Source organism: Typopeltis vanoorti, chromosome 25, assembly GCF_054136105.1.
Source record: "Typopeltis vanoorti isolate ZY-2024b chromosome 25, IOZ_Tvanoo_1.0, whole genome shotgun sequence".
Classification (NCBI taxonomy): Eukaryota; Metazoa; Arthropoda; class Arachnida; order Uropygi; family Thelyphonidae; genus Typopeltis; species Typopeltis vanoorti.
In genome coordinates this window covers 13,511,638-13,526,747 of record NC_143573.1, presented here as the reverse complement: position 1 = coordinate 13,526,747, position 15,110 = coordinate 13,511,638, and the positions used below count along the sequence as shown (strand labels likewise).

General features: G+C 34.5%; 1 protein-coding gene across 1 annotated transcript in view; it reads right to left on the bottom strand.

Moving 5' to 3' along the window:
• The window catches only part of LOC150092552 (general transcription factor IIF subunit 1-like), a 185,258-nt gene that overhangs the window by 38,734 nt on the left and 131,414 nt on the right, over positions 1-15,110 (bottom strand). The window contains exon 9 of the mRNA XM_090414316.1: positions 4,842-4,921. Coding sequence (XP_090270442.1) covers positions 4,842-4,921 — 80 coding nt within the window. The remainder of the gene's footprint in view (positions 1-4,841; positions 4,922-15,110) is intronic.

The window sequence follows — 15,110 nt, the reverse complement described above, 5'->3', positions numbered from 1 at the left end:
CACACACACACACACACACACACACACACACACACACACACACACACCCACCCTTCATTCTATACATAAATGATGATCTTCCACCTCAAATCCTATCCACTGTTTTGCTAATGACAGTACATTCCATTCCTGTTCTTTAATTGACAAACCTTGCAGTGAAAACTGCAACATTTTCATTAAACCATGAACATTTTCAAGCTTCAAGATTTTCCATAACTAAAGCCATTTCCATCCTAAAGCAGAATGAAGATAAGCTCACCAATTATTTTAATGGCTAATATAGTCCACTTTCGTTTAGGAGTGCCCCTTTTTTTTATAATGTCATTGGCTCTTTACTCAAAATTCTAGGGCATTAAGTGTTTTAAAACTAATATATAAAGAATAAAAAAGAGGAGAAATTTTGGACATACCTTTTTTTTGGATGTTGTTTTCTTCTCCTTATTCCAGCGATGTGCCTTCGTATGCTGTTAAAGGAAGAGGTTTTTTTAGGGGGGAAGTGGCGGTAAAGTAATGTGGGAAAATTATTTGAAAAAACTTGGGTTTTCTAATACATGTATAAATATTGTATTACGGGTTGGTAGAAAGTTTTGGGAGGGGGCGAGAGAAGGATCTGAAGATAGAAATAATTTTTTTGGGGAAGAGGAGGGATTTAAGGGAAAAAGTCAGGGGTGGGAGTGATGGGGGTGAGCCATTTCGATACCCGTCATTTTCGGAACTCATAGGAGAAAGTGAATGCTATGTCATGTCAGTTAGGTGTTTCTGTCTTTGGTGTACTTGTGTTGTTTTCTATTGGTCAGAGTCGTGACCTAATTTTTATGTTGTGGAGTTTCCAACTCTTGGAGATTATGTAGGGTCGGTGGACGTTTATTGAGTTTTCATCACATTTTATGCCTATCGTTTCGATATTCTAAGCATTGTTTCATATGTCTTGTAAGATAACGAAACTTCATGTGCTTAACAGCATATGAAGGCACATTGCCGGAATAAGGAGACAGAAAACAACATCCAAAAAGGTATGTCCAAAATTTCTCCTATTTTTTATTCTTCATATATTAGTTTTATAACACTTCAGTAATGTCCTAGAATTTTGCGTAAAGAGCCAATGACATTGTAAGAAAAAGGAGCACTCCTAAACGAAAGTAAGCTATATTAGCATTAAAATAATAGTTTGTTTTAGAGGAGTAACATGAGAATTTTCCCAGAAATAACACCTATAATCTCATCAATTTCTAAATTACCAAAATATAAGCCTGTCTTATTTCTCAAGAAAGATCTCTCTTCACTTCCTCTTACTTTTAATAATACCTAGGTTTTCACAAGACAAGGTTAAATTTCTCTTTGCAGGCTGACTTACATTTCTATACTTTCCAAGCAAAAATGTTTCATTTTTCTGTTCAGTGCAGTTATCCCCTGCTAACCTCTACAAATCCCAAATCTACAAACTTTAGAATACTGTTCTTATTGCATTCAGTGCCAAAATATCCCAAAAAAAATCTGATGCCTCTGTCAGACTCACTTCATTCACTTTCTCACAGATATACTGTTTCCACATAATGCCTTTTCTGTACAGATTTTCCTGTTGTGTGTGTGTGTGGGGGGGGGGGCTTTGCTGAACTGACCTCCATCATTCCTCCACTTTCCTCTAAATAAAAAGACATGACTAAAGGTAACTCATAGTCCAGTTTCAAAATGCACAGAACTAGCTTACCTCTTATTCCATCTACCTCAATATTTTATAGCTGTCATTCTCACGGTTTTTCTCCCAAATCACAGACTTTAGCTACAAGAATGCATCCTTTTTCTTCTTAACTACTTGACCACAAACAACACTGATGTGTTATACGTTTTGCAAACTCACATATTGGAATAACGTAAAAAATTAATTTAAAAAAAAAAACTAACAGATTTTTTCTATTAGCACATTTGCCTTAATAATAATAATAATACAAAAAAATAGAAAACCTATCAAAATCTAGAACCAATAGTATTATACCTGTAAGATGTGTGCTTGTTCCTGACGAATGATTGTAAAAGCAAATTTAAAGCACAAAATCAAATCTGACCATTAGTTCTTAACTACTCCAATTCTACCAGTGAGGCTACCATGTTGTGATTTTTTTCCTTTTCAAATTATCACAGCTCATTATTTCTTATATTTTCCAAACAACTATGTCTTATGTACAACAAACACAACTAGATCATTCAAAGTTTTAACTCTTGTAACAGTTTGTGTTTGTTTGCAGATAGACTTATTAAGTAATCAGAAAGAAGTAGAAAATAAGTATTTTATACTTATGAAACCTGCCTAACAAAAGGATGTGTTGCTTGTATGTATGTAAGTACATTGGGTTAGGGGAAAATGAAGATCCAGTTCTGTGCGTTGATGATGCAACTATGCACAGATTTAGTCACCTAGGTTTCTTAGTGATGCATAAGTGGTGGAGAGGATGCAGAGGAAAGAGACAAAAATTTCCCTGTCAGGTTAGACAAAAAGTTTCATGGTAATTTACTACAAAGTTTAGCTGACAGAAAACGAGGGCATATGACAGATAATAGAGGAAAATGGATTACATTTTTTGCATAGAGTGACTGAAAGGAATGGGTTGCCAGAGGCAGTTGACTGCTCCATTAAGTATGAACTTCCCACAGTAAGTCTTCAGTCTACATAGATATACCAATGTAATAACATTATTACAACATGAGATCCACAGTATATGACATAGGCCATAGTACATTTCAGCATACACTCAAATGTACAATGGGTTGCAATGAGCCTTTTTCAGAATACCACAGAGGTATATAAATATAGTATAGCTATGTAATCGCCATATCCTCTGCAAGCTTTATTTCCTACAGGAACATTCACCAAGTTTTGAAATAAAATTTGGATATTAACCTACAGTTCTAAAACAGTGTCAACAACAACAGAGGGAAATTAACAGAAAACACATTTGAAAGAAAACGTGCCACTGAGAAAATATTTTTTTATTATCTTACAATCAAAACACTGGACTATACGAACAAAGACATAATGAGAAACTATGAAACCTGTTTCAAAGATTCAGTGTTCTATCATTTTCTATAAATGAACACTTTCTTTAAGTAAGAGAATGGAGTGGTTTTGTCATGTCTGGAGAGCATGACCAATTAATCAAACAAATACAAATAAAACTGACCAGAAAAGACTCAAGGAAGACCCCAAGTTTGAATGGTTGTGGTGTGTAATGAGACAGCTAGATAAACAATTTGCATCGATGCATCCTATGACAGAGACAGATGGAGAAACCAACTGATGGCAGCAATAGACCTTAATTCTCCATTAAATAGCTGTTGAGGAGGATAAGCCCATTATGAATACTTGTAATCCACAACTGTTAATTATTAGTCACAATTAACCAGATTAAATAAAACTATGCTGCATTAAAGTGAAGAGTGCTGTATGAGTATGTGGGTGGTCTGAAAAGTCTCGGTCTCGACCATAAACGGCAACACTATCGGCAAGATTTTTTTTCCTAAGTTGGTATATATCCATCATAAGCATCCATGTCAAATTGCAAGTCATTCTATCAAGTAGCTTGTTTTATACAGCTGTCGGAAGCCAAAGTGTTGTCTGTATCCCTTGAAATGGATAAAATTGAGTATTGTATGGTTAAAAATACTTTGTAAAAGAAGGTTTAACGCCAAAAGAAATCCATTCGAAGTTCATAAAAGTATATGGGCATTCTTCACCTTCGTTTTCCACAATTAAGAAATGGACTGCTAAGTATAAACACGACTGTATCAGCCTTCAAGATGATCCAAATAAAGAATATCCAAAAAGTGTAACAACACCAGAAATCATTGATCAGTGCACGATATGGTATTGGATCACCAGCGAGTCAAAGTGCATGAAATTTCTGAGACTATAGGCATTTCAAAAAAAATGTGTAGAATATATTTTGCATGAAGAATTGCAAATGAAAGAGCTTTGCGCAAGATGGGTGCACACGCTTGCTCACAGCAGATCAAAAACGCACCTGCATGAAAATCTCTGAACAGTGCTTGGAGCATTTTAATAAGAATAAAACTGATTTTGTGCATCGATTTATTACTATGGATGAGATTTGGATTCACCAATACAAAGCAGAATCTAAACAGCAGTCAAAACAGTGGACAGAAGCCGGCTGTTCAGCACCAAAGAAGACAAGGTCCTGGCACTGATGTTTGGGGATGCTAAAGACATTTTGTTTATTAATTATCTTGAAAAGGGTAAAACAATAACTGGGGAATATTATTCCAATCTTTTAACCAGACTCAATGAAAAAATTCATGAGAAAAGACCCGGTTTGCAGAAGGAAAAAATCATCTTTTATCAGGACAATGCACCTACCTTAAATTTCCCATTGCCAAAACATCTTTGTTTTGGCAATGGGAAAATTAAGGGATCTGCACTATGAATTGTTGGAACATCCACTGTATTCCCCAGATTTGGCTCCCTCTGACTTCTATCTCTTCCCAAAATTAAACATCTTCCTGGAATAAATGTATTAGTCAAGGGAGATTATGTTGAAAAATAAAAATAAGTTTGAAATTATAAATTTGGTTTTTTCATTGTTAGGCCGAGAACTTTTCAGACTACCCACGTATTTTAAAACCTCAGCAAAAACTGAGAAACTTTATTAATGATTTAAATATAAAAAAACTAACAGGTCATTAATGAGATTCTTCATCCTGGCAGACCAAAACATTATGTAGAGATAAAAGTAAACATTAAGACTAATTTAAGATCATAACTAAAATCTTTTAAAATTATGTAGTTATGAAAAATAATCTAGTTCTTATTGTAAGAATAACTTTTATACCTGCATGAACATAGCAGACTGGAATTTAGAATCATCAAAATCAGAATCTGATGACTCAGAGCTTGATTCTCCAGAAGAACCTATTAATACATATATAATAAAAAAAATAAGTTGTAATTCAACTAACATTTATTATTACTGTGCTGCTTGGAAGCAGCATGGCAATATCAATAAAAAAAAATTTTTTTAAAAAGCTCATTAATCTATAAAGTTTGTATTTTTGCTTCAAAAATGCTTACAATATTTTAATGAAAAGTTCCATCTGTACATGCTTATGCCATGTTCATACTCTACAATTAAAAGATTTTCTCTATTCTTTCTCAGGACAAACTGCTTAATGTCCAAAACACCTGAAATTTCTAATTCCACAGATAATTCTCACATAAGTTAGTTATTTAAATTGGCAAGTCCAAAAGTTTACATGACAATTACAGTAAATTTGCTGAAAACAACTTGAATTCTTCCAAACTGGGAGAATAATTACAAATCTTACTAATTACTTTAACTACAAATCTTATTTCTTAATATTCAGTAAGCACCAGTTTAACATAACCACCATGAATGTTACCTTTTCATATTTGCTGCAACAAAAATTTAAAAAAAAATAAATAAATAAATTACTGAAATTAAAATAATATAAATAACATGCTTAAGTTAAAAACTGGTGAGGTAAGGTGGATTTGTCGAAATCAAAATCTTTCATTACTGGAAATTCTAATTTATAGGATGTGTTTGAGAAAACATGAAATGAGATTATTCATGAGTGAAAATAGGATAATCAAGAGGGAAATAAGTTCATTCAGAGTTATGGATAATCCATGAATGGATAACGATTTTGGCAGTTGCTCCAACCTATCAGACAACAAATTTAGGAGCTGGTTAAGAGCACAAAGAAAGAAGAGGATCGTGTTTTTGCTATGAAAAATGATAGTGTATATCACAGGAAGGTCTCTGAATAAAGGGATTAACATACACAAATTAATATCCAGAGATCCCATGACATTACAAATCAAAACCTAAATCTTTCAGATAAACTTACCACCAGACACGAAAGTATTCCATGGGTTTTGTACACAAGATCAAGAAAGTGGGAAACTCACTTTGACTTATTGTAAATCGCATCAGATCTCCAACCTACAAAAGTTGCAAAACTTTTGCCAACATCACACATGATCCCATTGTCAATTAATTTTCAATACAGAGAATACAACATAATTTGTCAAAGATTAAAATTTTTATCCTTTAAGCAAAGCAATGAAATCATGGCTGTCATTACCTAGCAATCAGATGACCTATTAGAATTTTCTTCAGAAAATCTGAAGGAGATCAAGCAAATATTTCTTCCTTAATGGTCCAGATCCAAACTAATCTCTCCTTCAGTAGATTATCTCATTATTCCTTAGTGGTAAATTTTAAACCATGTCAGAACAACTTCTTCAGAAGCCATCTATCTGATGGATATTCCACACACACACACGCACACGTGAGTGTGTGAATATATGATAAAAAAACAACTTTTTTTATGAATTACTTTTGGATGAAATTATAATTCTTGAAACCTTAATTTCAAATTGTTTGTGAATAAAAACAGATCCAATTATAGTAAAGAGAGAACAAAAGAAATGAAAATTGTCTTCCTCATAACATAAAACTGCATTCTCCTGAACTAACACCTATTCTCTATCACCTATTCGCTAAACTGTACTCAGCTGGCATCATCTTTCAAGCATGGAAGCCCATATACAACCAGTTTCTAAAACACGAGATAAATGTTTACCATCAAGCTACCAACCTATTGCTCTTGCATCAGTTTTGTCTAAATAATGGAGAAGGTTATCAGCAGTCAACTTCAACATCTTGAGAACTGCTAATTAGTGACTACCAGTATAGATTTTGCTGCTCGAGATCCACGGGAGATCTGGCCTATGTCACTCACATTTGTACCCATTTGGGATCACATTTGAAGAAACCGTGCCATTGCTCAACATGATCAATCCTCTTCCTGATTTATATAAACGTCAAGCTCTCACTGACTGCAAACACTATTCATATTTAGGCTGATGTATCACATTCCACTCATCCTACTCATATGACAAGCACTGCAATGCTCAAACATCTCAAGCTTCAAGATCATTTGTAATAAGTGCCCTGAACACTAATCTCTGCAGTATCCTTGATTGGATGCCAGATGTGAAAGATTCAATGCTTCCAAAATGAAGTTTTGCTTGTTTTCCAGCAAAACTGCAAAGACCTCAGATGTTCTCCACTTAGTTTTGATAATGTTCAACTTAATAGTCAAGACCAAATTGCTCTTCTTGAACTGATTCTTATTCCAAACCTTTCCTGCACAATCATATCACTTCTATGGCATCATTAGCTTTCAAACAACTTGGCATCTTTTTTTTAGCCAGGTTGATACTTCTCTGCCAAACAGTTACTTACTGACATATAAATCCCAAATTCAACCAGCAGTGGAATAGAGCTCTCATGTATGGAGTAGTGCACCTAAAGTGTCCTAAAAATTCTCAATGCTGTTCAGAAAAGAGCAGTCCTATATAACCTGAAGAATAAGATGACTCCATCATCTTATGATGCCCACTAAGTGCCTATTCACATTTCACTTATAAACTCTCTTCAGTCACTTTCCCATAGAAGATAAGTTTCTGCATTGCCTCTCTTTTCTACAGATATTTTATTTCCATGACACTGATCAGCAGAACTAGAATCCATTTGCTACAGCTGCTCAACATCGTTCTACAGTCAAACTGCATACTAACTGAACCCACTACTCCCAGTCATCTTTCATTCCTTACATCTCAATTCTTTGGAAGTCTCCCTCATGAAGCACTTTTTCAAAAGACAACTTCAATACTTCAAAAAGAATATCAACAGATTACGCTATTCTTCAGACTTTCCTGTCAATGCTGGTATCCCTCACGGCGCTATAAACAGATTACTCTATTCCTGACCCTTCCTCACATGATATGGCATATTTTACTATAGGCTCTTCTGCCTTTCATGTTCAGGATAAAAATAAAAAGCATGTGTGTGTGTGTGTGTGTGTCTTTAATTAAAGATGCTTGAATCTAGTACCAATTTAACATCACAACAAGCATACTTTTCCATTATCCCAAAATTAGCGATTAAGTTTTTATAATTTTTTTTTACATAAAAGTTGAAAATGTTCGGAACAGAATTTTGAATGTTGATATTTCTGTTCTTTTTTTGCAAGACTATCATATTTGAAACAAAGTTACAGACATCATGACAGTTCTTATGTCAAAGATACTCAAAAAAACACTTATGTTCTATTAATCGGTGGGTTGCCTAGTATTGCCTAGATATGCAATACTAGCTTTCTTCATATATAACGTGAAGAATAAGATGAATCCATCATCTTATGATGCCCACTAAGTGCCTAATTCCTGTGATCTATCATTCTTGGATCAAATAGGGAAGTTAGCAAACATCTCTACAGAAGAGCAAAGATTATGCCAGATATCATGTGTATGAAAATCTGGTCTTATTCAATGTGAGGTTTCTTTCAAACAATGAAATACAATGAAACAAGATCCATCTTTCACAGGAGTCAGTTGTTATTAGAAAAAGATGTGACACTGTTTTACACACTAGATCTGAATAGAAATGGATAGAAACTACCAGGTTTGGAAGTAATTTTCTTTATAACAATCCTACAAATGAAAGATTGGTAGGATCGTCATTAAGATCTACAGCAAATTGGAGTACAGGATCCTAAGACAGCACAACATGATTAAGTTTACCTTATTACTAATGTCCTATCAACAATTTTCCTCCAAATGAATCTATCACTTGTCAGCACTCCAATACTGTCATGGTCACTTCTGATTGAATCAATCCATCTAGATCTTGATCTCCCTCTGAATATTTTTCATGCTATTTTGGCATCAAACGCCTGTTTTCCTAATCTTTTCTCTCCTATTCTGTCCAAGTGACACCCCACCTTAGATTAGCTCTGTTCGCACATTTGTTGAGTTCCTTTCTAGCATCTTCATTTTTAATATGATTCTGCCATTAATACCATCTATTCACTCTCCTAATTTTTATATAATAAATTTAGTTTAATCCTTTATCCAAGTGTGAGCAAACAATGTTTGCACCTGAAAGTATCTTCAGGACTGGGGTAAGATGGTACAACACCAGGACGACTCCTTGCAAAGGCAGAGCAAGCTACCAACACTCCTATCTCAGTATCTCACAAATGCAAAACACATCTCCTTGCAGATATGTCTAATGTTATGCATTAAGGGAAGGGCCACTACCCAGACTAGTTTCGACCTTTATTGAGGTCTCTTCAGTGGGAGCCAGGCCCAAGTGGAGATACCAGCCAGAAGCATTAGGAGGTCATCTCTACCTATGGGCCTTGGCTCCCACTGAAGAGACCTCAATAAAGGTCGAAACTAGTCTGGGTAGTGGCCCTTCCCTTAATGCATAACATTAGACATATCTGCAAGGAGATGTGTTTTGCATTTGTGAGATACTGAGATAGGAGTGTTGGTAGCTTGCTCCACCTTTGCAAGGAGTCGTCCTGGTGTTGTACCACCTTACCCCAGTCTTGAAGATACTTTCAGGCACAAACTTTGTTTGCTCACACTTGGATAAAGGATTAAACTAAATTTATTACATTCTAACAAAGTGAAAAATAAACTTTCAAAACCTAATTTTTATGAAGATTCTCATATTCAAGGTTTGACAAATTAAACAAACCACCACACACACAAATTTAGAAAGTTTTTTAAAAAAATAAATAAAGAATATAATCTACTACACCAGTTTGCAGCTGCTTGCCAGAGGGAAATGAATGAGCAGATCTGTCAAACCCTGCTCTTATCTATAGCTCTAATTTTTGATCAAGTGCTTTTTTCTAACCCATGTTCAAATCTATAACTCAAAACTGGTTTAAAAACCGTCTTGTACACTGCTAGTTTAAATTTTGGCAAACTTCTTTCTGGGGTAATAATAATAATAATTATTATTATTCCATATATATTTATGCAACTGGCATCCCAACATCGTCACTAAAAATTGCGAAATATTTTACTTATTCTATAAGTTCTCAAGGTTTCTATGTTTCTCCCTATTTTCATAGTGCTGATCTTTTAATTGCTGATTTTTCATGCCCAATTTGTAGCTATTATTCAATTTAATTAGAGAATCCTGGAGAATTGAGCTGGATTAATTTAGGAGTACATCATCTGCCTAAAACAATGAGTTAATTTGGATATCTGACTAATATCAGATTTAACCCTTTCTGACCTGACTTTTTTTTTCCCAAGTGAAAAAATTTTTTCTTTCTATTTATTTTGTCTTTAGGTCTAAAAAAGCAAGAATATCAAGTATTTTGGTGAAAAATACATTTCAGGATAGGAATTCTGACTGACTGATTCCATATGGAATCATTATATTCTGATAGCAAATATTCAACTTCTGAGCTTATACTCTATAATCCAATATATGCATATTATTCTACTAAGTCATAAAAACCGATATTGGTAAGATTTATACATATAATACATACCTGTTATTATATTAAAGAAATAGAACTACAACATACGATACCAATTGGAATCATTCGCCACGTAATATAGGCTACAAAAGCCAAGACAGTTAGTGATTCCAATTGGAATCACTAGGGCAGAAAGGGTTAATGTCACTTTCTTCCATAATGCAATCTATGTAGATAATGAATAATAAGAGTGCAGATATAGTGCGCCCTTGTCTTACACCTGATTTTACATCACACATCTTACTGTTTTTCCTTCAGTTCTATGTGTATAATGTTCCATTTACCCCACATAAGCTTATCTCTTGGGACTTAGTCATATGCCTTTTCTAGATCTACCAAACTTAATACAGATATTTGTTACATTTCCATGATCTCTCAATTATTTGTCAAAGTGAAAAATCTGATCTTAGCAACCTCTATCTGGCTTGAACCTGGCTTGTTCTTCTCCAAGTCTCTATCACAATTTTCTTAGCTTCTTCTCATGTATGTTTGAATAAACCTTACCAGGAACACTCAGTAACAGAGGAAATTCCTCTGCAATTCTCACATTTAGCCTTTATTTCCTTTAACATACATGGAACTATGAGAGTTATTTTCAACCTTCTGACCAGGCCTCTAAATTATGCAGTGTGAGCATTGCAAAAATTTACACCTCCATATTTGAGCATTTCTAGTCAAACACTTACCAGCTACCTTTCCACATTTCAAACTCCTGATAACTTTTTCTACCTCAAGTATTGATCTATACTCTTATTTGGATTCCTCTTGAATATTTTTTTACTTCAGTCATCTAGAATATCTTTACCTTTAATTTTCATGTCACTCTTATCATTTTTATTCCTTTTACAGTAATATTTCCTTCATTTTTATGCTTTTCAATAGCCTCCAGAACATTTTGCAACCTTCCTGATATTTATCTCCTGTATTCTTACCAAAGTGTTCCCATAACTTTTGTTTAGCTGATTTTACACATAGCTTAGCTTTTAGACTTTTCTCTGTATTCTTTTAGGCGTCTGCCAACTTATTTGCTAGAAACTTGCGGTATGCTTTCTTCTTTTCCAAGACTGCAGTTTTTAACTCATTATGTCCACTATGGTGTTATTTTTCAATCCTTGCAGATGACTTCACTTCCAATTCTTCCTTAAGAGAACCTTCTGTGACCATAAGAACAAATAAGTTTCATATTCCATTTTCTCATTTTGGAATTTGCCTACAAAGCCTACTGAAATTGCCTTTCATTCAAGGAAGAATGAATGGTAATGAATATGTGATACTTCTTGATAAAGTAATTCATCCAACACTGCAGCAGTTTTATGGATAGATGCCTCTTACAGCATGTTAATGCATCATTTCATTATGTAGGTGCAATGTGCTACAGAAATATGCTTTTGATGAAAAAATGTGCAGAAAATCCTGAATTGCCAGCACAAAGTCCTGATCTCTACCCACCACAGCACCTTCAATATAAGATGAAAAAACTGAGTACAGTCCAGACTAGCACGCACAAGGTTTGCACAGGAAGTGTCTTGGAGACTAAGCTACTTGCATTTAGAGGCTGATAACTTCACATCAATTGCCTTAGTATCTCATAATGCCAAGCACACTTCCTTTCAGACATACATGCAAATCACACCTCCCATACCACACAGTTTGCATTATGGGAAATTAAGATAATTGATGTGAAGTTATAAGCCTCTATATACAAGTAGCATAGTCATGAAGATCTTTGCATACTATCAAGGATTAAACAAAAATATGATTTCTTGGAAAGTTTAATTTAATCTTTAACCAAGAGAAAATACTCCATACATAAGAAATCATTATTAAAAAATCCACAATCAATTATTAACAGACAGAATAGAGATCACAATGGAATTTTTTGTTTAAGATGAGAGGAATAACTGTATTTATTGGTAGTCAGTTGAATAAAGCAAAAACCTTCATATTTATAACAGTTGACAATAACTCAGGGTGCTTAAGAGTCAAAGCTGTATAACTTAGAGGAGACCTCCACATAGCCTTTAAAGGAATGCAGAGAATCGATCAGAGCTTCTGACCTAATGTCCAATCCTCACCTTCTCGTCACACATCTTACTGTTGTGGTGCAACCTGTTAGGTATCTGGATACTGAATGAATGAGGATGGGCTGGCAATTTGGGATTTCACTGACCAAATTGTATTCTTATTGGCTTAAACCAAAATATAAATGATGGTACAACATGACAGAATTTCAAGCTGGCTGGGAAGTTACCCAGTTAAACAAGGCCCCCCCATTGTTTTCACCAGAAAAGCAGGGTGAACAGCGAAAAGTCAGCTACTGGAACAAATCCTAAAACACACCCCAATTCAACATTGGTACTATCAGCATAAGAAGCTGAATGGCAAAGAAATGGAGCTAGCTGAGGAATTGGATAAGTACCAGATCGACATAATAGGGGTGACTGAAACAAAAAAGACAAAATATGGTGAAATTTTTCTGAGCAATAAATACAAAATGTTATATTCAGGCAATGACAATCAAGGAAAAGAAAGAGTAATCATAGTATTCAACATTAAATATGAAGCTAATCTTCTTAAATGGCAGGCAGTCTCAAGTAGAGTGATGTGGGCAAATATCAGAATGGGGAACTGGACAATGACAGTTATTTGCACCTAATGTCCCACAGAAGGTTCTACTAAGGTAGAAGTGGAGGAATTTTTTTTTTGAGGCTTTAGAGAAAGCAACTGGCACAATGAAAAATGATAAGTTGGTCCTTGTTGGGGATCTAAATAGCAGAGTAGGAAATGATTGTCACACATACAAAAATATTTTCGGAAAATTTGGAGAAAACAGCAAAGCTAATAATAATGGCAAATACCTTTTGGATTTCTGCTCAGGACATGGACTGGTTATTACTAACACCATGTTCCAACATAAAAATGTGCACAAATTCGCATGGAGAGAAGAGGCAAGAAATAAGAAAAGTCTCATTGCCTGTGTTATTGTTGATAATGATGTTTTCTCACTGGTGCAGGACACTAGAGTGTACAGCGGATTTGAAATTGGAAGTGATCAACATTTAGTCTTGAGCAGGATAAAATTGAATTTTATATTGAAAAGAAGAACATGTAAGAAAGTTTTAAAGCGAATAAAAGTTGAGTTGCTCTCAGATGTGAACTGTAGACTAACATACACAAACATTATTCAAAAAAAAAAAAAAATGAAAGAGTTTGAGAACAAGGAACCAAACCTTGGAGGTTTAGTGGCGAATCCTGAAGATCGACAGGATTTCATGGATTCAGCCAGAGAGGCATGTGGTGAGGTTGTCTGCAAGGATAGAAAAATCAGAACTCCATGGCATACACAGGAAGTTAAAGAAGAAAGCATATCAAAAGTTCCTGGCAAAGAAGTCAGCTTGTGCTCTTAAAGAATAGACAAATTATAAGCTAAACACTGTGTAAACTAGCTAAATAAAAGTAAGACTATGGTAAGAACATAGAAAACAAATATCAAGAAGGTGGAAAGATATTCTGAAGGTTGTTGAAGAAGCTCAGAAATGGAAGAATGAGTGAAAGAATATGGAGTAATTACGTCAAAAAATTGCTAAATGAAACAAGCAGTGATAACACAGTGGTAAAAAACACTCAACAGGCATGCAGTCAGGAATAGATATGCATACTTGACAAAGAAAAAGACATCAAATTGAAATGTGGAAAGTCAGCAGGAGTAGATGATATTCGACTAAAAATGTTCTAGTATGGAGGTATAAAAGTCTTATAGTGGCTACATTGCATAGTTCCAAAGGCCTGGAGACAAAGGGACAAATTTCAGATGATTGGAGTAGTGCTTTCATAGTACCCATATATAAAAAAGGGCAACAAAACTGAATGTGAGAATTACACAGGTATTTTTCTACTGAGTGTTCCCAGTAAGATTTACGCAAGTATACTTTAGAAATGGTTGAGAAGGATTGTGGAAGAAAAGCTTGGTGAAGAACGAGTAGGTCGTGTAGGTAAATATCTGATCCTGACAAACGAAGGCTGTCAGGATCATATATTTACTTTATGACAAATTGTTGAGAAATCATGAGAATATAACAAAGATCTGTATTTAAGTTTTGAAGATCTGGAAAAGGCATAGGATAAAGTCCCAAGAGAGAAGCTCTTCAAAATGCCAGGTTATATAGTGTCAATGGGACATTATATAAGCAATACTTAGTCTTTATTTGAGAATTGAAGTACAGGAAGATTGTTTAATGCTAAATCTTGTTGCAGACAAGGATCTATTCTCCCCTCTGTTATTCATTATCTATATGGATCACATCATGAAGGAAAGTGGTATTAAACCTGATATCAAAATTGGAGATGTTAATCTCAGCTCTTTACTGTATGCAGATGTTATACTTCTAAATGAATCTGCAACAAGTCTGGAAGATTCCCTCAATAAATTGAATAACTGTTGTTGTTGTAATAGATATAGTATGAAGGTCAGCAATAACAAGACAAAGACAACGAAAATAGGCAGAAGCACTGAAAATATCAACCGCATTGTAAATGGAGAACCTACAGAACAAGTAAAACATTTCAGCTACTTACGCACGATTTTTAGTGAAGATGGTAAATTAAATATGGAAATAGACAACAAAACAAAGCTGGTGGTAGGAAGTCAACTGAATAAATTTATATGGAATAAGAGAGAAATTAGTCAAAACACTAAATTAGCTTACAAGACAGTGTTCAAATCA